The following is a 22,109-nucleotide window of genomic DNA, read 5'->3' as shown; positions in this document are numbered from 1 at the left end:
CGCTGAAGTGCAGTACCGTTAGAGGACGTACTTACGTCACAGAGCCACCAACGATTGTGGCGGTTCACACAATGCCGCATAATGTGTAGGGATCCCGAGCGGTCAACTTGCGGGGTATCGCCACCCACCTGGAGACCTTCTGAGCTGGACAACCAGGGACTCACCGGTGTTCAGCAGGCTATGTGGAGCTGCTTTGCTACAGAGTTTGCTCAGGTGGCGTGGGCCGGATGATCTTCTGCGATCTGCGACCAATGATGTCTGAGGATTACGTCCGAGGAACATCGTGGACCGTTGTCACCATCGCGGACTGCCATATGGCCATCTGTAACTTGTCCTGGAAGTCAAGGGCCGGCGACGTAGGCACGCCGCAGTAGGAAACTCAAGCATATGGCCCGAATTCAGCACCTAGTCAACAGTATTCATTCAGTGTTCGGTGCGTTTCTCCTTCGCGATCGTCGCCGAGTCACCATCTTCGGGCTGCGGGGCGTTGGCACCTTTGTGTGCCGTGGCACCCCCGCAGTCCGCGATATCGAATCACGAGACGTCAGCCGTAACACGGCCATCCTCCACTCCACCGACCAGATGACGATCTCGCGATTTCGTGATATCAGCGTGGGTCAAGCCGGGCCGGGCGCCATGGGCGGCATTCGAGTCGTCAACAGTAGATGGCAACACGTTGTTTCGACTTGGAAAGAGAGGGCTACTGTGTGACTCGAGAAAGTAGCCATGGTGAGACCGGAAAGCAGGCGTGGTGGGACTGTAACCAACAACTTATATAGCGCACTTGGTACGTTTCGAGTTCTTTGCGCCTTGTCTGCCAAGTGTCACAAATTGAGAGACGGAGGGGAGGCACCTTTGTTTCGTGCTTCGTGTGCATTCTGACACGCACAACAGGCGCCGTACGGTCAGGAAACGAATATGTGACTACGACTCCACGTACCGTGTGATGGGCATGTCCTCCAACTACTGGAACATTGGGGATGCTGCCAGAGGGTAACGTCAGCACAGACGGCCAAGAACACCAACTGGCCACTCACCACTTCTTCTTCCTCAAGCACACTCCATACTGACAGCACAGCAATAGCTCGTTATGCCCTGTGCCATCAGTGCCAAGCGGGTCATAGCAGCGAGTTTAGGATATACCTGCGCCCTAGGTGGGACTGTGCGCAGTGGACGCATGTGGGGCAAAAGCCGTCGACCCACAAGTTGAAGAGCCAGCGGCGGCGTAAAGGATCCTGGCGTTGGCGTCCGCAGTTGACCCAGCCACCATGCACCATGTCCGGTGCCACACGGGGCTTACAGGTCGTCATGGCCCTACGACTGGGTGGGGGAGACAGTGGCCACAGTCGTTGTAGGCCCGATGTGAGCGCCTCCTCCGCTTGGCCCGGGCGGCTCTTTATTTCCATACGTCCGGGAGCTTGGCAGCGGACGGCAGGCTGCTTGGGGCCTTTGGGCAGAGAGACAGAGCAAGGCAGACTCTGTCATTGGGCTGAGCCGACATCCAGTTCGCAGCCCTCAGCGCCCATGAACTAGATCTTGTCTACACCAGCCCGGGATGTGGAAATTCTTGGTTACGTGCGGGCATGTTGGCACACGACCATCAGGAAACTTGCTCCATTTAGTCTCGACCAACAGTCCACCGCAACCCAAAAGGTGTGTCGCGTGGCTTGCATAAGACGGTTAGGCACTACTGTGTGATGCCCAATGAATCTTTGGCATGAGCAGCAAACACAGGACCAGTTGACATGGACCAGTCGACGTGTGTCCAGAGCCGTGTCTCGGTCTGGAATTCCAGGGATTACTGGCCAGACGCCAGACGAGCTGATGCTTGCTTGCCACACTCGGGTTCCTGTAAGTACAAAAAGTCCTGATGTCGGGGCTTGGAATCGGGCTTGGAGGTTATTCCTCGTCTCCATTCTCTTCCTCTCGTCCACGCCGCCAAGCAGCGCCAAACGCGCAGCCCAGACTCAGGTGCATGCATACTTGCATCCTACGGCCGATGTAGGGTGGGGTGAGCTTTGACCTCTGTAGACATTGCCCTGCTACCGACTGGCTGCAGTTCGTCAGGTCAGGACACCGCTCCACGTGTAAAGCCTGACGGGCAAACATTTCGCTTTGTTCTAAAGCACAGCATCGTCGCCTCTCTGTGGCGTGTGTGACATTTGAACTGGGGCTTTTTCTGCATTTCCCGGGCGTCGTCGTTGTGTCGTCGTCGCTGATCGATGTTAGCCCACAAATGTGATTGCAATGCAACCAACACTGCGCGCACGCCGTCGAGTGGGGCGCACCAGCGACGAGACTGCGCTGTCCATGGCTCCACGGCACCTTGTCGGCTAGCACCAGCTGCCACCAGCATGGTTCCTCAGCAACATCTGCGGCCTGCAAGGAAACGTTCCAGCTCATGTACAGTGTCCAGACGTCCAGAACCACTCCCGAGCGGTCCATTTGCCCTTGTGTCCGGAACGCCCGGTGCACCTGCCGCTCGGGGCGGGCGCCAAGACGGCAAGCCACACCCGTTGTGTACGACGTTGCAGGACACCACCGCACGCGACAACAGGAGGGCACATGCTGGGCACACGCTGGGCCCCGAAGTCGAACGTCCATTCCCCACAGACAGGACTGCGCGAGGGAGGGCATGAGCCAGCCTGCGGCGCAGACCACCAGGCAAATCACTTGCGCTTTGTCTTGGACATGGGGAGCACGCATGTGAGCAGTCGAGGGGTCCAGTACTGCTACCTGACCCACCGGACGCCGTCCAGTACCCATACCTGACGCTCAGCCCACATACAGGGACTTGCTCGCGCGATCCAAACGCGATGCACGACGTCCGCCCGGGCCTGCTCCTCTCTCCTCCCATTGCAGATTGTTTCGCCCACTCGTATGGCCCCTCCCTCTCCTCACCGTGGGGGGACGGTCGCAAGATGTCTGCTCTGCATCCCGTTCATGTCGTTCTTGTTACTGTACACACCCGTTTGAACTCAGATCTCACCTTCACCTTGACGTAGTTCGACAACTTTCTCCGCATCTCCTCCGCACCTGGACCACGACATCGTCCAGATCCACCACACTCATTTGCCCCACCGCGCCCCACTCCCCCGCCCTCCTCCTCGACGCTCCTCTCGACCACCTCGTCTCCCCACCATGTGGGCACAGGTGTTGCTATTTGCTCTCGGAGCTGCACAGCTCGGCAGAGCCGCCAACATCACTCTCTACAATGTCGTCGCTACCACCACAACGACAGCGGCTGCCGATGCCACCTATACGGGTCTGGCCGCCTACGACACCACCGTTCTCTCGGCCCCCGCAGCTCCAGACCCACCCACAACTGCCCTGACTGTCAGCATCCCCATAGACGTTTGGGGCTCTGGAAACTTGCTTTCGATCAAGGTGAGTACGGCAAAGTGGCGATTTCGACGGCAAATATGTGGCGAGTGGCCATCACTGCCCTCCGACCGGACGTCATTCACGGATCACGAACGGTGGTCCCTTACGCCGAGCAAGGCTGACAAGAATAGCAAAAGGGCAACTTCCTCGGACTCTCAGTAGAGTTGTCGGTGGCGGAGAACGTGTTGGGGAGTGACGCTGGTTCGCTCAAGCCCATCTTCTTGAACTACTTGGCCAACATCCGCAACCGTGCAGGCGCGGGCGTGCTGATCCGCGTGGGCGGCAACACCCAGGAGAAGAGCACGATCCTTGTCGACGGGCTCTCGGACGGAAGCTCCATTGACAAGATGTACAACGACGGCGACACTGTTACAACGACTCCCATCATCAACTATTCTCTCGAGCTTCTGTACACCATGGGCAACATTTCGGCCCTGACCGACACGGCCTGGTTCTTTGGCCTTTCCTTCAACGAGTCCGCTGTCCAAAGCCAGTCCCCCAACGTCCCTCTCGCTGCGCACTGGGCCCAGACGATCCTGGGCGACTATCTTCTTGGCACGGCGATGGGAAACGAACCTGATCTGTGGGTAGCATACGTGGTCAGCTGGAACCTTGGAGACTGCTGCGAGAACTGCGAAGTAGAAGCACGTCGTCTCGCCAGCCTCTCGCAGCAATGGCGCGCAAACGGGTCGTGACGGGCCCCACGGGTCACGGGCCGATTGACGCTCGTTTTGCCCTTGTTGCCAGGTTTCCATGCTCCAGCGGCCAGCGACCAGCGGTCGTTTGATATGCGAGGACTCGTGCTAACATGTGTTTCAGTTACGTTGATCACTCTGACCGCGACGGCAACTGGACTGTCAACGACTATTACAACGAGTTCCAGACGATGCGTGATGACATTCTCAGCCAGGGTGATCTCCTCAAGACCCAGTTCCTCATGGGCCCCTCGGTCTGCTGCCAGACGGCGGGCTTTGACGTGGTGGACGTCTTCAACACTGGTTGGCTCACCGACAATCTCGAGTATCTCTCACATGTGACTGTTCAGCACTACCCGACCAACAACTGCCAGATCAACGGCAACGTGATCGACGCACAGTCAATCTTTCCCGACTTCCTCAACCACACGAACCCGCGTGAAATGGCTGCCCTCTACACTGCGAGTGCACAGGAGGTGGTGGCCCAGGGCAAAGAGATTCTCATGCTCGAGACCAACACTGCCTCATGTGGCGGTTTCGCCGGTCTGAGCGACTCGTTTGGCGCTGCCATGTGGATGGTCGACTGGTCGCTCCAGCTGGCCTACACCAACTTTTCGGCTGCACTCATGCACGTGGGTGGCCAGAACGTCTACTACAACCCTTTCACCCCTCCTCCCGGCAAGTATAAGAACTACGGCTGGACTACGGGTTCAATCTACTACTCTGCCCTCATTGTGGCCGAGGTCTTTGGCTCGTCCAACAACTCGCAGATCATCGACCTCTGGCCCGCCGCCGACTTTTTCCCCCAGTACATCATCTACGAGGACGGCCTCCCTGTCCGTGCCGTCTTGTTTAACTACGTGACCGACGGCAGTGGCGGATCCGACTACACCGCCAACCTCTCGTTCAATGGCTCCACCATCGGTGACACTGTCAGTGTCCGCTACTTCCGCGCCGCCAGCGTGAGCGAGCAGATCAACATTACGTGGGCTGGCCAGACGATGGGTGGATACCAGTACGCCTCGGACGGTCGCCTCTCTGGCGAACTTACCACCGAGCAAGTGACGTGCTCGAACGGCGAGTGTGCCATCACCGTTCCTGCCCCGTCCATCGCTGTCGTCTTCTTCACCGACCAGGCGCTTGCCGACTCGTCTGTCCCCGACGATGCGGTTGTGAGCTACTCGACATCCATCATCGGCTCGGGGAAAGCCACAATCGCGGCCGGCGCAATGATTACAGGCAACGGTATCGCTCCCCCGAAATGGATTTACACCAGCGCGGCAACGCGCTCCCAGCAGGTCCAGATCGGTGTCGGTGTCCTGGCTGTTACAGCTGCAATTGCGCTGGGCGTCGCTCGCGGTACGCTGAGCCTGTAAGCTCCCTGGCGCGCCACTGGACAGCTGTCCTCTGTCCTCCATAGCTCCTCCCGAGTGGTTGAAGCCTCCACATACCCGTTCACATACGCTTTCAAATATCTAGATTCTAGACCTCCCCCCTCCTGCATCGCAGCGAGGGCCTCGCTCAGATCGGTCACCCGCACCTCGATTCCTCAAACCCCTCCCTCCTTCTATCCTATTCCCTGCACCTGCACGCGCATCTACGACATCAATCAACCACGCCACGACACCGCTGTAATCTCGCCCGACCCTTGCGCAACTCTCCATCCCTGCTCCCCTCGGTGTCCCACTTGTAAACATAGCCATCTTCATTTTTATCCTTTGGGACTCTTCTTTTTTCCGCTTTGGACTAGACGATCCAAAACACCTCTCATGCCTGCCACGTCTGGCTGGCCCCAACAAACCACACGCCCTAACTCTTTTAGTCACCAGTTCACTATATAGTGTGGTCTCATCTTGCCCTGGCATTTATCTACACTTGGCAATATCTTATGCATCTATACCCTCTGCACATAACGCACGCTGTTCACCCCGTCTATGTATGTTGGTTCTACTGCGCCTTGCTGTCGTCCTTCTCCTCTGTGTACCCGCGAGCAATACCCGACCGGCCCTGCTCGAGGACGCTGGGCTCGTCCTGGCCATACCTCGGGTCCAGACCCTGGAAGTGGCGCGACTGGAGGTACACGCTGCCGGCGCTTTCGAGCTTTGCGAGGGTAAAGTCCTTGTCGCGGAGCGTCAAGTCGGTGACGCCGTCGGTGACGCCTGCGATGGCGGCCACGGGCGTGGCGGACGTGTCGGTGAACGTCTTGCGCGAACGGTACGTGCCCGTGACGAGACTGAACTCGAGCTCGTCCTCGCTGGCGTCGGCGTCCTTGGCTGGCAGGTTCTCCTCCTTTGCAGCGGCGAGGACCGAGCCGAGGTCGAGCGTCCACTTGGACGGGTCCCAAACGTGCTCGGAGCCCTGGAGGGCAAGCGTGAGCTCGTAGGGGGTGATGATGGGGCGGAGGAAGTCCTGGTATGTTAGCTTTGGCCAAACAACCGGGGCGGAAAGCTCACCTTGGAGTCGACAACACCACCCTCGGCACATCCAATAAGGACGAAACACTCAATCTCGGCAAAGTTGGCCAACTTGGCGGGATTCAACCGTCCCACACTGAGGGTGTAGCTCTTCTTGCCCGCACGGCTCAGCGCACCCCTCAGCTCGGTGACGAGCGGCCTCGAGCTCGCCAGACCGACATTGCCAACCACAAGACCAAACACATCGGCGTTCATGGCCTGGTGCAGGGCAAACAGGCGGCGCGAGAGCAGCCTGCTGCTCCCGAGAACCTGGCGCGCACCCTCGTCGGGAGAGTACGCGACGACAGTGTGGTTGGCGTGTGTCATCTGGAGGTTGAGCAGCGAGCGGCCGTCGGGACCGAGGTACCAGATCGCACAGTCGGCAATGTCGACGCCGGGCGGGGGGAGGACGGCACGCAGCGCGGGTGCCGCCTTGGATCCCGAGATGGGACGGAGGGCCGGTGCTGGCGTACAGGCGCCGCTGGAGCAGCCACCGTTCGCGTCACCGCAGGACGTGGCCGGGGTGGAGCTGCAGCAGCCACCCTCCTTGTCCGCACAAGACGCAGCTGCAGCAGGAGCAGGAGCAACGGGTGCCTCCTCAACGACTGGAGCAGCACGGTTCGCGCTCGGTCGCACGATCCGTGCCGCCTGAACGGGCAGAGAAGCCTTGTTGAACGCCGTGATAATCTCGTCCGCAAGCCAGTCGTACGCCACGTCCCAGACCAGCGCGATGCCCTTCTTGTCGTTCAAGTCGTCGCCAGCCGCTTCTGTCAACGAAGCGAGAGCGACAGTGGGATCGAGACTACGACGCGGGAAGACGTAGTGCACAGGCAGAGCGTCCGTGCTGAAGATGCGTCAGCAAAGCTCATGGGGGCAACAATGAATGAGCTTCTGGCGACCCGCCATTCACCGCCGTGGTTCACACGCGGCGCGAGGCCCACATTCCTACTCACGGAGTCAAGCACGCATGGCCATAGTGCACGAGCAAGTCAGCCGGCAAGTGGAGGCACGAGAGGACGTCGGGACAGCATGAGCCGTACGTGCTGTCGGCGAGGACGTAGCTCTGGGCGCCGGTCTTGCCGACGCGCTCCTGGAGGGCACGGTACACGGCCGGGGAGGACGGCAAGAGCTCGTCGGGGAACTGCAGGGCAATCTAGCATGTCAGCCAGTGTAACAGGTGTAGGGTAGCGTACAGTCTTGTAGCCTCCCTCCAGGATGATCTGGGCCGTGGTCTCAATGTCGAACGCAGCTTCGAGAGACAGCGACGCAGCGGCGTCGCCCATGGATGAAGGACCGGCTTCGGCCGCGGCCTCTACCTCAATGTCCTCAAAGACGTGGGTCGCTGCTGTTGACATGGACTCGGACATGGTGGACTGTTGTTGTTGATTGAAGTGTGTTCGGAGGAGATTTTGAACGAGAGACCGTTTCCGATCTTTCGTGACTTTGTCATCTCAGGCACGGTTCCACTCGTCTCGGCTGTCGCCACCCAGCATCAAAAGTGGCACCAGCGAACGGCCTCGTCCAATGTTTACGGCTGTAATTCACAAGAACAACGTCTCATGAGCTGAATACTACATTCACAACAAGCGTCGTATCGACGCCTACAATCTATACACAATAGGTATGCTACATGCTACGGCGAGTGCGCTTCTTGTCCGACGCACGCGTCTCCCAGTGTCCAGCAGGTTTCCCTTCGTCTCCCGACTCATGCTTGAACTCATCCTCATCCTCGTCCTCGTCGTCGCTGTCATCGACCACCACCACCTCTGGCGAAACACGTGATATCGTGCGCTTGGGTTGCTGCTGTGACCTTTTGCGCTTGAGCTTGCTGTTGGCCTTGATCGCCTGAGCGTCGTCGTCTTCCTTGGCCTTGACGCGGCAGACCTCGACGGGAACCCCAGCTGCAATCAGGACATCAATCCAGATCTGGCGTCAGCTTCATTGCGGTGCAAAAAAAAGCTTACCTTTTGAGTTTCGGAGAGCGTATCTCCAGGACCCTTGACCTCGACGAACCGCACCTCGCGCTTCTCAAAGTTCCAAACGCTGGCTGTCAGCTGAAAGCACGCAAGGACCTAGCTGACTCACATCAGGTCTGGCACGCCACTCGCGCGGTGCCTGTACTCCTCACACAGCATGCGGCAGATGGTAGCCATGGCCCTTCCGCCCATACACGCGAGGATCTGCTCCAGCTCGCGGTCGCCAAAGTCCCATCGCACGCCGACGGCCCAGGTGCCGCGAGGACGTTCACGGCGGTCAGTCTCGCGGAGCATTTCGAGGGCAGCCTCGGTCGACTCCATCTGCTGGAGGCGTTGATCGATGAGAGTGGTGCGAGCGCGAGCAAAGCTGTCTTCACCCAAGTCAAGGGGAGCCGTTTGGTACCGAGTTTCGAACGCGCCTGGGACGGGCTCGAAGAGGACTGGCCACATGAGGAGCGCGAACAGTGTTGTGAGGATGGAGGACTCTGCGTGATACCTGCGAGTTAGCAGGCCACCACCACCTCTTCAACTCACCCTTCATAGCCCTGCTCCTCCCACCACTCCAACACCCATCCCTCGACAGTCACTTCGCCATCGCGTCCAATCCAGGCGCTCTTGCCGACCTGTGGCGCTGCTGACGGCGCTTCGTCGTCGAGACCCAGACTCGCTTCACGGTCCTTGTCCTTTTGCGGGCTGGCTTGGCGCTGGCGCGACTGTCCAATGTTCTGCAGTGAACGCACTGCGACGAGCTCGCGTGTCTCGCAGGTGACTAGACCGGCATGGCAGATGTGCCGTTCGTCAGACGGGAGGTTGAGCTTGTTCTCCAGCCGAGTGAGGCGCCGTGATATACCAGGGCGATAGATGAGGTGTGTGTCCTCGTCGAGCAGGGCATCTATGCACACCTGTGTGGCCTCTTCAAACTTGGCGGTACGTTGCGCCTCCGTGCCCTTGTAGTGCGTCATGAGGACCAAGGCGAGACGGTCATACCACGCGCTGAGGTCAGCTACAAAGACGGCTCCTTAGCTTACCCTCTCTTTCCGCGGCGCCAGCGTCGTTGGGCAAGGAGTGCTCGGAGCACCTCGCACTCGATGTCGTATTCGTGCAGCACACCAAATGCTTCGGCACCCTTGTAGACGACACGGGTGAGGACATGTTCGGTGCGGAAACGGTCGTTGGCGATACCGCCAGTTGACGTTTCGGTGCCGGCAGTGGCCACCATGGTCTTCCAGATGGGCCAGACGTTCTCCCACACATCACGTACGATCTTGGCACACTCGACGCGTGAGAGAGGTTGTCCACGGGATCCAGCGCCCCAACCCGCTGGTCCACCACCATTGCGCTGTTGTAGCCAAACGTCGCCCAATGCGTCGCTCACGATAGCCTCGTAACCGACGGCACGTTCCCAGACCATGATCTCGTCGCGGGTGGTCCATATCGTGCTCCTCGTTGGCGAGCCATAGTCGGGATAGTAGCGTCGGTGCGAGGTGACTAGGATGGGCGGGAGGAGGAGGGCTGGCTGTCCAGCCGTAGCTGGCGGTGTGCGGGAGAAGATGAGGTTGACGCGCGCGATGAGGCGGTACAGCTCGTCGTCGAGCTTGATGGCCGCACCGCCGAGCAAGGGGAGAATGTCCTTGATGACCAAGTGCTCCGAGGTAGTGTTGGACGACAAGGAGAGTGGCGTGTCCTTGGCCTTTCCTTTGCCCTTTCCCTTTACGACGGGCGCAAACGAGAGCGTCGTCTGGCGTCTGGCGACGTCGCGCAGAGCCTTCATCGTCGACTCGCGCGACACAAGAGCTGATAACGGGATCTTGCGCGAACGAGCCACCTTTCTCAGCTCGTCGGCCGGTACACAGGACATGAAGTCGTCGAGGTTAAGCTGGCCATTGCCGTGAGCCAGATGGGTAATTGGATGGGCGTGCCGAGGAAGGAGAGAGAACTGGTCCACGGGGTCTGGCGGTGTACTGGGCGATGTTTCGCTAGATGGCGATGAGTCGACATCCACAGCCAAAGCCATAGAGGAGCCTTCCCCATTGACATGGTCGTCGTCGTCAACCCAGTACGGGTTCTCCTCGTGCCACAGGCTGGCCCGAAGGGCTTCTGCGAGGTCGGGGTCCGTCTTCTCCTCTGCTTCGGTGAGGCCAGATGGCAAGTCCGCCCATGGCTTTGGCTTGCGAGGCAAGCTCTTCTGGCTGCTTTCCTTCTCCTTTCTCTTGCCGTTCGAACTTGAACTCCTTGAGAGCTCGGGTGGTGGGCTGACAATGGCAAGGGGCGGGGACGGGTCGGCGGCAAGGACATCCTCTGGGATATTGAGAGCACGGGCAAGAACTTGACTGGCACGCGCCACACCCGCGTCGCCGAGCTCGGACGAGTATGCCTGGGTGATAATGGAGAGTGAATGGACCTTTCCCGGTCGGCGGAGGAGAAGACGTGTAAGAAGGTATTGGGGTTCGTCTGGTCGGCTGTCAGCGGAGGAAGGTGGACGGAGGGAAGACATACAAGGCAGCTCGAGAATGTGCCGCAGTATCCAGAGCTCTGAGGGCGTGAAAAGGTATGCTTCAGATTCGAGGACAGTCGTGATCATTTCTGTTTGTCAGAGTTGATCAGGCGCCGCACGTGCAACTCACCTGTAAAGAGCTTGACGTACATGGACACCTGCAAAGTTAGGTTGCGTTTTGGTCCAATGACACCTACCCTTCCTCCTGGTGGTGTCCCATCTCCATCCGCGTTGCTTGCGTCATGCACAGACGCCTTGTGCCACCCGTTACTCTTGCTTGAGCTTGCGCCTTGACTCTGACTGTCATTGGGTGTGAAGCCAAGGTCGTCGCCTCTGTTACGTTGGTTTCGGCGCGGCGACTCTGGAGGAAGAAGGAAGTCGGGTGGCGGTGGCGAGCTCATGGCGCATGTGGGGCTCGTTGAGCTCGCCTTTGGGGTATATCAAGAAGGAATATGCGCTGTGCGTGTGGTCTCTGCGACGAGTCCAAACTATGGCATGGTCGAGTGGCCGGTTGAATGGAAGTGAACGATATGGGTCTGCGCTAGACGCGTCTATTTGTGTGCCAGTCTGAGATGACCGGACCAGGTGGATTGCGGTGGAGGCCATTGGGCCTGGGGGTGAGCCTGACAACTGCGTGGTCGGGTCTCGGTCTCGGTTGTCAGGGTCACACACCTTGGGATTCGTCTGTTCCTCATTCAACCGCCATTGCACCGTCCGACATCGCTCCTCCACAAGTCCACCGTCACCATGTTCCGCGCTACTCGCCCTGCCTACTACGCCGCCCAGTGAGTGTCCCGCCCACCACGTAGAATACGGCGCATGCAAGAGGCGCAGCTCAAAGGCCGTTGCTCGCGGCGACTTTGTCCCCTCCCTTGCTCCAGCACGCAACCAACATCCTGCCGGTTCATTCAACCACCGCGCCCTCATCTCCACCCGTGCACCCACCCCCGCCTGCTCTGCGTTGTGAACTACCACTGACATCTACAGGGTCCTCAAGGAGTCGACCGGCATCACCGGCCTGGCTGTGCACCCCAAGCCTCTGCGCGCCCTCAAGGCCATCTACGGCGAGACCCTCACTGCGCTGAGCGCTCTCCCCGCTACCTCGGTGTACCGCCAGGCCACTGAGTCGCTCACCAACCACCGCCTTTCGGTCGTCGAGAAGGCCGGCGAGGACATTTCCGCCGTCGAGAAGGAGCTCGCCCTCATCGTCGAGGTTGCCCTTGAGGAGGCTACTGCCGAGCACAAGCTCGTCGGCAGCATGACCGAGTGGAAGGCGTGAGTCGAGAACAACAGCAGAGGAGTGCGATGGGATGGGATTGCAGCTGTGCTCTTCTTTTTCGTGCGCAGCTGCGTGTCCCACTCCCTGTCGCTTTCTGTGTCCAGTTGACGAACCAGTTGCGAACTTCGGTTGCTGACACCTGCTCAGATGGGACTCGCTCGAGGAGAAGCCCCTCCCCAACCAGTGGCGCTACTTCGACCCCACCGGCGACTCGCTCTAAACGTAGTGATGACACCACCAAGTCGGATTTGTAGAGGCATCATGCAATAAACAGCACGGAAACAGGAGGGCTGACGAGGACGATGGCGGCGGCGGCGGAGGACACGATACGGCTACGGCTACTCAACCGGCTCAACCTCAACTTACCTCCTGACACGGCTGACCTGAAAGGACAAGAGTCGACACTGCAGACGAGACGCTTATGGAGTCTGTCGCCTTGGAATTTGTCCTCATTCGCACCTCTGACTGCAGGTCTCATGTTTGAGAAACAGCAAAACGGATATCAACGTACGGGCAACTTGACGATGACAATCGCAGGTACTCCAACCCAGCCAATGCACGCCGGTATCCAACCTCCCTATGGCCCGTGGACAGCAGCTACCCCCATCCTCTCGCAGGTCTACTGGGTGCTTGATCGCCCCTAGCCAATGCCCCCTTATCAGCCGCGGCCGCCCTCCCGAGTTCCTGGGCGTATGTGCAGCAAGGAAGTGGCGGGGGAGTGGTCATGGAGGTGCCCAGCACGGTCGGTATCGATGTCCACGCTCGACAAGCGCGTGTCCATCCACAACCATACGCGGTTGTGAGTGATAATGGGCAGTGACGAGTGCCGACGAACACGTCGGGCGGGCCGGGGCCGCGGTTCGGCGTCGTGCTCCACAGCAGCTGCATCTCAGCCATTGGCGGCGCCGAAGACCTTTGGCGCTCTGGACGCGCGTACCGTGCTGCAGAGGACGGACGCCGTCTCCCCACAGTAGTCCGCACCGGTGTCCCCGGATCTGATCTGACATGGCCTGTCTCCACACCCTACTGTGTATGCCCTGCGTACGTGCTTGGATAATCTAGCCCTAGCCGGCAGCACCCAAGCCAGGTCGTCGTCGCGGCGGCGCGCAGATCGTCGCTCCGCGGCACGCAGAATGAATGCGCGGCCATGTATCCGCTGTGCCGCTGCATCCCCCGCGCGCCATCGCCGAGGGGAAACGTGAACCGCACATAATAAATGTATATAATGAACACGTAACGAGCCGGCGCGCACGTAATGTCCATTTTTCGGCGCCGAGCATATATCGGTGGATCTGTGCGATCTGTGCGATCTGTGCCACCGCCGCCGCCGCGGGAGATCTAGCAGCTAGCAACCGGCATGCCGACCGGCATGGCCGCAGTATCCCTCCTGCATCCCGGGCCGCCGTGCAATAAACCAGACCAGAAACTCGGGGTCCGCGTGTTTTAGTGTTTTGGTGCGGCCGGCGTGCGAGGTATTGCCACATGCCATACAGCACGATGCAAAAGTGGTGAGACATGTGATGAAAAGTTAAAGTACGGGACGGGACGTGTGCAAGTGCAGGGTTGGCGCGGATGGGAGCGAGCCAACGTGGAGCGGCGAGGACACGATGCCAGAGATCTCAGGCATTAGAGACCGAGAGTGAGACATATGGGACACATGTACTTGCGCGTGTGTGCGCGCAGGGACGTTGGCAACTAGCGGCCCAGCGGCCAGCGGCCAGCGGGCCATCGGGTAGGCGTGAGAAGTAATTGTGCTGGCGCCGATGTGACCCGCCACGGACTGACCCAACTGGCTAAAAAACACAAAGCACTCGCAATGCATGCGATAATTCTAACTAGATGCATGACGAAAATCCCCTATCTAAACATGGACGTGAAAGCGACGGTGGTGGCGGTGGTGGTGAGATTGCTTGGTTGGGTTGTGGTAGTGGCTGGTTGGGTTGGTGAGTTGGTGGGTGGGTGGGGATGTCGGGTTGGTGAATGGTGAAAATGAGTAGAAAACAAGCAAAGCAAAGCAAAAGCAAAAAGCACAAGAAAAGTGTTCGTGGGGTCGTGATAGTGACTGAAATAGAGGTGGTTGTGCCCACTGTATCCATCTACACCCGGGAGGGGGCCTTGTTGTTGGCACTTGCTGCGAGAGCTGTGCGCTTGTTCTTCTCCGAAAACTCGACATAGGCGTACCAGCCGCCGCCGCAGAGGGTGAGGAAGATGCCAATGCCGTTTGTAAAGGTAATGTTGAGGTTGAAGAGGACGACGGCGAGGGCAATGGTCAGGACCTGCTTGCAGTTTGCAGACACGGTCATGGTCAACGCGCCGGCCTTTTTGTTGGCGGTGAACGAGACAATGTTGAGTCCGCACGCAATCACGCCGTTGACGAGGAGTGCGATGGCCTTGGAGCGCGTCATCTGCGTGGCACCGTATCGCCTCACGCGCTCGAGCTCGCCAGTGTACCAGCTGTAGAATACACACTGGACAAACGCGAGCGGAGACATGCGCATGAGCAGGTCGAGAGGGTGGAGCTTGAGCCTGCCGCCACCGCCGGTCTGGATAACGTTGGTAACCACAGTCTTGAGCGCGGCAAGGAATGTGCCCAGCAACGTGAGGACAAGACCCCAAGTGGTAAAGTAGTAGTCGCCATAGGTGGCGAAACCGACACCGGCAACCACGGGGAGGAGGCTGACGAGCTTCCTTGCGCTAAACCTCTGGCGGAGGAGAACGGCAGTGATGAAGATGGTGAACAGCGGTGTCGCGGCACGAACAACTTGGTGGAACTGGAAGAACAAGGTAAACTCAGGTCCGATGGCCATATAGAAATAGACATCGCGTCGCATCAGACGTCGTACTCACAGGCACAGTCACCAATTGAAGTGAAATGTTGCTGACCGCGATGTTGATGGTGTAGAGGACCGAGAACGCTCCAAGGATAAGGTTCTCCTTCTGCGACAGACGAGCAGGCGTCTCGAAGGCAGTCAGTGGCTGTCCTCCTTCCAAAGTGGGTGGCAGAGCAAGACTGCTGGCCCAACGAGCTTGTTCCCTTCCCAACATTTCGCTACTCACAAAGGCGCCTCGTTCCAAGGCAATGTATGTACCGGCACAACCAGAAAGGGCATGCAAACCGGTGAGGGTCTGAAGGCGAGCTGTCAGCGACACCGTGTCGTAACCAGGTGAACGGTAACACTCACGTAGGGGAATGGGAAGGAGACGAGCACGACCTTGTTGAAGAGGGTCAGGCCGAGGTTGAAGAAAAAGTACATGCCGAGCCAGTACGGCACCGAGTCGTAGAAGCGGGTGGGTGCCGGCTCCATGGATGGACCTGACGGATATGGAGGAGCACCGTTCGTGCGGGACAGGGGGTACTGTTGTCCCTGGCCCGAGTACGGGGAGCCGAGCTCTGGGGGCTCCTTCTTTCCATCTGCTGGCGTGTATGCTGACATGGGGGAGGACGATAACGGTGCACCCTCAATGAAACCAGTGTTGATCGTGGGTCGAGGGTGGTGGCCGCCTTGTCGCTCGCGCGAGTGGGCTGTTGCAACGGGCTGTGACGATGAAGCAAAGGGGTTGCCAGGCGTAGCTGGGACTACGGGGGACCGCGCAGTAAAGTGCCCGGGCTCGGGCAGCGACTGCGCACTGTCGTGGTGGTGGTGGTGGTTGAGGTCAAAGTCTGATGCGCCCAGGTTCTTCGGCTCGCCCAGAGACGACCCCTGGTCAACGTCGCCTGTCCGGGCCATCGAAGCGGTCGTTGGCGGGGTGAGCTCTGGCGGGGTGCGGATGTTTGGGCTCTCTGGAGGAGATGTCGATGTGCTGTTGGAAGCCGTGCTGCCGAATGATGGTGACATGTAGCTGGCGGCGAAAGTCCACGCCGAGCGATGAGAGGGGAGGGAGGGGGTGGACAAGGGGCAAGGGGACGTGAGGAACGCGACTGTACGACCGTCTAGCCTTGCTGCGGCTGGGTTTTGTGGTCGCTTAAAGTGGGTCGCGAGAATGGGCGCGGACAGCACAGTTGACGCGCACAGTCAAGACAGACGCGGTCCTAGTCTGAGAGCGAGAGATAACTTGCGTAGCTAGTAGCTGTCGCACGTGTGGAGCGAGCTGACGATTGGTGACTGGGGCTGATGGTGGGGGGGGGGGGGATCGCCGACGGGGATATGATAAGGTTTTGTTCTGTGGAGACGATGGGGTGGTGTGTATGTTGGAGGCTGGCCAAAGTGTGTGGTGGTGAAAGAGAGTACCTAGGCAATGGGCGCTGCACGTTGTCGCTAGGTGGGAGAGGGAGGAGCAAGGAGTGTGTCGATCGGCTGGGCGGTAGGGTGGCCGTCGGGGGGTTGTTCAATAATGTTGGAACGCCCACAGGTGGCCGGTGCGCGTAGGTGGCCGATTATGTCGGAAACAGGGGCGCGCCGGTGGATGGAGACGCAGAGGCGCACGACGACGGTAGATGGTGTGGGGGGTGGTGGTGGTGGTGGTGATGATGGGTAAAGTGTGATGTGCGGGTTGTGTCTGTACTGTACGTGTGTGGGTGCAGGAACAGTAGGTGTGCAGCAAAGATCAAGATAGAAGCTAAGAAGGCGCAGGAATCCTATTCACTCTGGCCGGACTGGAGACCTGGACGAGTCTGTTCGGTAGCCTCGGCACGCCGGCGGGTGGGCGTGGGGGGGGGGGGGGGGGATGTGGGACTGCGGGCACACGCGCGCGGGGACGGCCACGGGCAACACGGGTGAGGACAAGAGAGAGTGAGAGAGGAGGTGGCAGCAGCCAGAGGGGGGTTCAGGGATGGTGGAGGTGAAGGACCGAGAGGGCTGAAGGGCTGAAAGGGATATGTGGGTGTTGCGGCAGAGGCGGCGCGCGGGATTCAAAACCGCAGTAGCACAGTTCGGTGGTCCCGTGTGTGTCTGCTGCTGCTGCTGCTGCTCAATGCGCAGTCATACTCAAACCCTCCCTCTCCCTCTCCCTCCCTCTCTCCCGCGTCCCTTGCTGGCGTGCTTGGCACTGACAGACACCCACACCCAGCCCAAGGGGGGGCTGCCAGGCCCCCACCTTTCACCCCTCCAGTCAGGCCAGTCAGGGCACAACCCACTACGCGCTTGTGTGACGCCAGGCGCGTCGGTCTCACCACTGCTTGCTGCGAAAGCTGCGACACGACAAGAGAGATAGATCACAGACACCACTGCGCTCCTTTTGCCGGATTCCAGCCTACAAGTTCCAGCTCGCCCAGTCCCCGACCAAGCTAGTCCACAGCTCAACCCCCGTATAGCCGTGCGCCGCGGCGTCCAGGCGCGTCTCCACGCGCACCCAGCCGGCAGCGGCCAGCAGCCAGCGCCTTTGGGTCGCGCCACTGGCCACCTGGTCACAGGAAATATAGGTGGCGATCAAATCCGGTCTTGTGTTCAAGGGGCTTGCCGGGGGTTTGGGGGGGGGGGCTTAGCCTTGCCTAGAAGGTCTCTACGGTCTTCAGGCATCTCTGGGATCTCTCTGGCGACGCTGCAACTCTCCTTTTGCGCGTTGTAGGCACGCCCAATTCGTCTTGGCCTTTGGGGGAACATCTCTGTACCTCTCTCTGTTCAGTTACCACCTCTGCCAATTGTGCTGGCAGAAAGACAAAACAAAAACGGTGAGCTTGATTCATTCCCACCGTTCCTCGGCACTGGCGCGCCGTGCGCACTGGCCAGATACCGCCAGATATGGCCAGATAGGCTCTCTACAGATCTACAGCTCACAGCTGGAAGATGCGAAAGGGGATGCATGCTTTTATTGCTGCCTCTGGTTCTTCGGTCGCGCACTACACGGAGCGGCATGCCGGCTCTGGGGGCTCTTGGGCTCTTGAGCTCTCGCAATCTGGACCTGATTCACGTAATCCCTGCCAACGTCTTCCCGTGAAAAAGACCGGTCGTCAGTGACGCGTCCTGTGGCCTCTGGCCTCTGGGGTTTGCGACGCCTGGCAGAAGCCGACCGATCCACCCCAATGATCAACAACGGCGTAGTCCCCTTGTTCCCGCAACATTACAACCAGCGGATGGTTGGAGCTGGTGGCTAGAGGTTGCTTGGCACTCAACTAGCGGGCTCCTCTCCACGGCGTACGGCGTCAGCGTCGTGTCACAGTTGAATGCATGTAATGCAACAGAGCAAGGTTGTTGTGGGAATATATTTGGGAGCATTGAGAACGTGGGCTGCAGCGAGAGACGCGGGAGACGATGACGCGAGGACGCGAGTTGGCGCGTCCGTTGGCGGTCACCTTTTGCACCTTAACTTTTTAAGACGGGCCAGAAGAGCAAGCGACACGCAGGGGAGAGTGTGCGCCTTGTGGGCATATGGGCGTCTTGGGTACAGTGCGGCAGGCCCCGTTTCATGCAACAGGTGTGAGGGTGGGAAAAATGAATTTACGTAATCATGTGGTCCTTGTGTGTCAGCCTCAGCGCGCTAGCCCCCCCACCCCCCCCCCCCACGTATCAGGCTGACATCCGTCTCCCTCCGTCTCCCTCTCCGCCACCGTGCTCATCGCCGAGAAACTCGATAGTTTGGAAAATGAGATAACGCCGTAACTCCGGCGGGGGAATTTGACCCCTGGGTGGGAGCGGCCCTCGTGCTGGCCCACACCCCGCTGCTGCACGCTGGCCTCTACTAGGCATTGTCGAAGGAGCACTCTCCGTCACCCGTCAAACCACCTCAAAGTGCGTACACCAGCGGACACCGCAGACAGCGACAACGAAAGAGAGAACAACCGTGCTGACCAGCGTCTTCCCCGTCTCCCAACGACCTATCCTCGTTTATCTCGCGCCCGCGTACCCATCGTACTTGCGTCCCACTCGTGCCCCCAACTCGACTCGCACAAATTTCGACATTTCTGTTTCCCCCCTATTCCTCTCGACCTACTATCCTTCTCCTACACAGATGTCGGCCTTCTCGTCCGCTCCCATCGTCATCGACGGCAAGGGTCACCTCCTTGGTCGTCTCGCCTCGATCATCTCCAAGCAGGTGGGTATCGACAGATCCAAATTCGGAAGGGAGAGCGCGAGGAATTTCGCACTCGGAAGAAACGAGTCCAGGAGGAGGAGAGGCAGGGACACGGGGCCCAGTGGACGAGTGACTGGGAAGCGGACGTTTGGAGGGAGGAGGAGACCAGGAAGCGGACGTGCGAGAGAGAACTTTGGGCAGGCTCTGTCCTGCGCGGAGAGAGCACTTGCAGGTGGCAGGACTTGGTGGAGGAGGAATGGACTCTAGGCTCGGACCTTTGCGCAAACCTGCCAACATTGCTAACCACCATGAACAGATCCTCTCGGGCCAGAAGGTCTCGGTTGTCCGCTGCGAGGAGATCAACGTCTCGGGCTCGTTCTTCCGCAACAAGCTGAAGTACCACGCCTACCTCAACAGTGCGTAGATTTTGGTCATGTGCGCACAAGCAATCCTTTTCTAACGTTTAAACAGAGCGCCACCTGGTCAACCCCAAGAAGTCGGGTCCCTTCCACTTCCGCGCTCCCAGCCGCATCCTTTACAAGGCCATCCGCGGCATGGTCCCCCACAAGTCGGCCCGTGGTGCCGCCGCCCTCCGCCGCCTTGAGCTCTTCGAGGGTGTCCCCCCCGCGCAGGACAAGGTGAAGAAGATGGTTGTCCCCGCCGCCCTCCGCGTCCTCCGCCTCAAGCCCGGCCGCAAGTACGCCACCCTCAAGCGCATCTCGCACGAGGTTGGATGGGGCTACAAGGACGTTGTCGACCGCCTCGAGGAGAAGCGCAAGGTCAAGGGCCAGGCTTACTTCGAGCGCAAGCAGGCCGCCCGCGCCCTCCGCGCCAAGGCCGCCGCCTCGGCTCCCGCCGACGAGAAGCTCGCTGCCTTCGGCTACTAAACGTCTCGTCTCGTTAGCATTTAGGGGCAGCATGCGGGAGCGACGTTTGGGATGCTAGTTCGGGTTGCCGGGCATGCACTGAGGTTTTTGCCCCGGTGCTCTTGTTAGTGTTTCACACGATGTACTTTTGCCATCCGAGCAGAAACAAAAGACCGATGCACGCTGCGGCATTTAGACTGACTCCCCCCCGGCCACCGCTCCAACGCTGCAGATGTGTACGAGAGGGGAAGAGAGAAGACCGAGTGGGCTGGGCTTGGAGGAGCGTACAGGATCGACACACGACCAGCTGGGCATTTAATCTCGGTGGCGACTGGTTATCGTCTGGTTCTCGCAGATGCTGTACACTTGGCCACAGCGACAGCGTCGGTTGGGTGGCGACTGTCCATGGGAGAAGCGTCCTGCCGGTGAACGAGGTTTGAACAAGGACGTTGATCCTGGCGACTCTTCCCATAGGCCACTGCTGTCTCCTTTTGCGCGCCTTGGTTTTGGATAGCGGGGTGCTCCAGAGACACATACATCACTCGTCCATGAGCTCCCAGACCCATCAAGTCATCTACACCATGTGCATCGCGGCCTCGACGAAAGAATCGCATGACATGGCATGTGAAGTTCAGACTTTGTTCAGACTTTTTGCAGCCATTTCATAGATCATGGCGGCGCCTCCCACAGCCAGTCGGCCATGTCCGTCCCTGGGTGTCTCCGGGTTTCGGGTACTACCAACGACCGGCGTCCAGCATTGTATCCTTTCCTGCGATCCAAGCTCTTGTATCCTTTGCATTCGTCCATTACACCACCTGCGACACTATGCTCGAGTACATCTACATCTGCAGGCATGGCTTCCGGTAAGTCTTGTGCGCTGCAGCTGCCCCGCCCTTCCGAACGATGCCGTGCAGCTGCACCCATGTTGGCGCGACTGACACCCCACCCCAGGTCCAATCTGATGGCGCACGACGTCAAGTCGTCGCCAACGGGCATGCGCCTCGACCACCCTCTGTCGGTCCACGGAGTACAGCAGGCAGCGCACCTGGGCGCCTTCCTCTCCGACCCGGCCCGCACTGCGCCGTACCCGGTCCCCGAACGCGTCTTCTCGTCTCCATTCTACCGCTGTCTCCAGACCGCACAGCCGACCGCTGCGCTCCTCGCCGAACGCGCCAACGAGCCGCGGCGCATCGCGCTCGACCACGGAGTCATGGAATGGTACCCGCCTGCAAAGAAGGGGACGGGCCTGCACCCGCGCCCCAGCGGTCCCGCGACGCTGGAAAAGTTCTTCCCCGAGGCCCTCGACCTCGACTACCTCCCGTCCGTGTACCCGGACCGCAAGGGCGAGAAGATGCAGGCGCTGTTTGACCGGATAGACCTGTTTGTCGATGTCTTTACGGCGCGCATGGACGCGACGCCCGTGCGCACCGTCGTCATCTTTGCGCACGCCGCCACGGTCATTGCGCTCGGCCAGGCGCTGACGGGCGACCGCAAGGCCGAGGCGTGTGCCGGCTGTGCGTGCACGTCACTGTATCGCCGCAGGACGGACAAGGGACCCGGAGGCGGCAGTGTGGGTGCTTGGGAGCAGCTGTGGAATGGTCGCGCAGACTATATGCCTGGCGGAGTGGAACGGGACTGGGCGGTGAGTGGCGGAGGAACAACGACCGTCCGTGTTGTGTGGTGGTGTACTGACGCGCTCCTACAGTTCCACCAGGTGGCGCTTGCAGGCGGCGAGGTTGTAGAGGACGAGGGTGACCTCCTCGAGCACTCTCCCGAAGACGAGTTGCCAGTGGGGCTCGTCAAGGGGATGGACAAGTACCTCCCTCCCTCCAGGAGACAGGACGGGTCCAAGGCTGCCACCTCGAGGTTGTGATCGTTGTAAACGCCAGTGGACGCGAGTGGGTAGAACTGTAGACATCTGCATGTACATGGTTGTCCTTGTCCTGGGAATAACACCGTCGTCGCCAGTCGGAGAGTTCCTAGCCCGTCGAAAAAACCATGCCACTAAAACATC

At 59.6% G+C, this 22,109-nt stretch overlaps 7 protein-coding genes across 7 annotated transcripts; 4 read left to right on the top strand and 3 right to left on the bottom strand.

Moving 5' to 3' along the window:
* Positions 1-3,141: 3,141 nt before the first annotated feature.
* EHS24_006291 (uncharacterized protein) lies at positions 3,142-5,558 on the top strand (the record flags this gene model as incomplete). The annotated part of the gene is made up of 4 exons (XM_028621762.1): positions 3,142-3,387; positions 3,516-3,967; positions 4,204-5,438; positions 5,500-5,558. 4 exons carry the CDS (start codon positions 3,142-3,144, stop codon positions 5,556-5,558), a joined length of 1,992 nt encoding a protein of 663 aa, XP_028478214.1.
* A 468-nt stretch (positions 5,559-6,026) lies between these two features.
* Positions 6,027-7,899, bottom strand: DPH2 (Diphthamide biosynthesis protein 2; the record flags this gene model as incomplete). The annotated part of the gene is made up of 4 exons (XM_028621761.1): positions 6,027-6,488; positions 6,533-7,376; positions 7,486-7,673; positions 7,726-7,899. The coding sequence occupies 4 exons, from the start codon at positions 7,897-7,899 to the stop codon at positions 6,027-6,029; spliced, it is 1,668 nt and encodes a 555-aa protein (XP_028478213.1).
* Positions 7,900-8,158: 259 nt separating this feature from the next.
* Positions 8,159-11,403, bottom strand: EHS24_006289 (uncharacterized protein; the record flags this gene model as incomplete). The annotated part of the gene is made up of 8 exons (XM_028621760.1): positions 8,159-8,458; positions 8,497-8,575; positions 8,618-9,004; positions 9,043-9,501; positions 9,537-10,959; positions 11,005-11,091; positions 11,133-11,160; positions 11,200-11,403. 8 exons carry the CDS (start codon positions 11,401-11,403, stop codon positions 8,159-8,161), a joined length of 2,967 nt encoding a protein of 988 aa, XP_028478212.1.
* Positions 11,404-11,749: 346 nt separating this feature from the next.
* EHS24_006288 (uncharacterized protein) lies at positions 11,750-12,501 on the top strand (the record flags this gene model as incomplete). The annotated part of the gene is made up of 3 exons (XM_028621759.1): positions 11,750-11,787; positions 11,990-12,277; positions 12,429-12,501. 3 exons carry the CDS (start codon positions 11,750-11,752, stop codon positions 12,499-12,501), a joined length of 399 nt encoding a protein of 132 aa, XP_028478211.1.
* A 1,876-nt stretch (positions 12,502-14,377) lies between these two features.
* Positions 14,378-16,117, bottom strand: DRP1 (UAA transporter; the record flags this gene model as incomplete). The annotated part of the gene is made up of 4 exons (XM_028621758.1): positions 14,378-15,052; positions 15,129-15,239; positions 15,339-15,407; positions 15,464-16,117. 4 exons carry the CDS (start codon positions 16,115-16,117, stop codon positions 14,378-14,380), a joined length of 1,509 nt encoding a protein of 502 aa, XP_028478210.1.
* A 3,049-nt stretch (positions 16,118-19,166) lies between these two features.
* Positions 19,167-20,116, top strand: RPL16B (60S ribosomal protein L16B; the record flags this gene model as incomplete). Its single annotated transcript, XM_028621757.1, has 3 exons — positions 19,167-19,407; positions 19,469-19,645; positions 19,701-20,116. The coding sequence occupies 3 exons, from the start codon at positions 19,167-19,169 to the stop codon at positions 20,114-20,116; spliced, it is 834 nt and encodes a 277-aa protein (XP_028478209.1).
* An 804-nt stretch (positions 20,117-20,920) lies between these two features.
* On the top strand, positions 20,921-21,968 carry EHS24_006285 (uncharacterized protein; the record flags this gene model as incomplete). The annotated part of the gene is made up of 3 exons (XM_028621756.1): positions 20,921-20,958; positions 21,047-21,737; positions 21,801-21,968. 3 exons carry the CDS (start codon positions 20,921-20,923, stop codon positions 21,966-21,968), a joined length of 897 nt encoding a protein of 298 aa, XP_028478208.1.
* Positions 21,969-22,109: the final 141 nt, after the last annotated feature.

Source organism: Apiotrichum porosum, assembly GCF_003942205.1.
Source record: "Apiotrichum porosum strain DSM 27194 chromosome Unknown scaffold_3, whole genome shotgun sequence".
NCBI lineage: Eukaryota > Fungi > Basidiomycota > Tremellomycetes > Trichosporonales > Trichosporonaceae > Apiotrichum > Apiotrichum porosum.
This window is presented reverse-complemented; position numbering and strand designations above follow the sequence as displayed.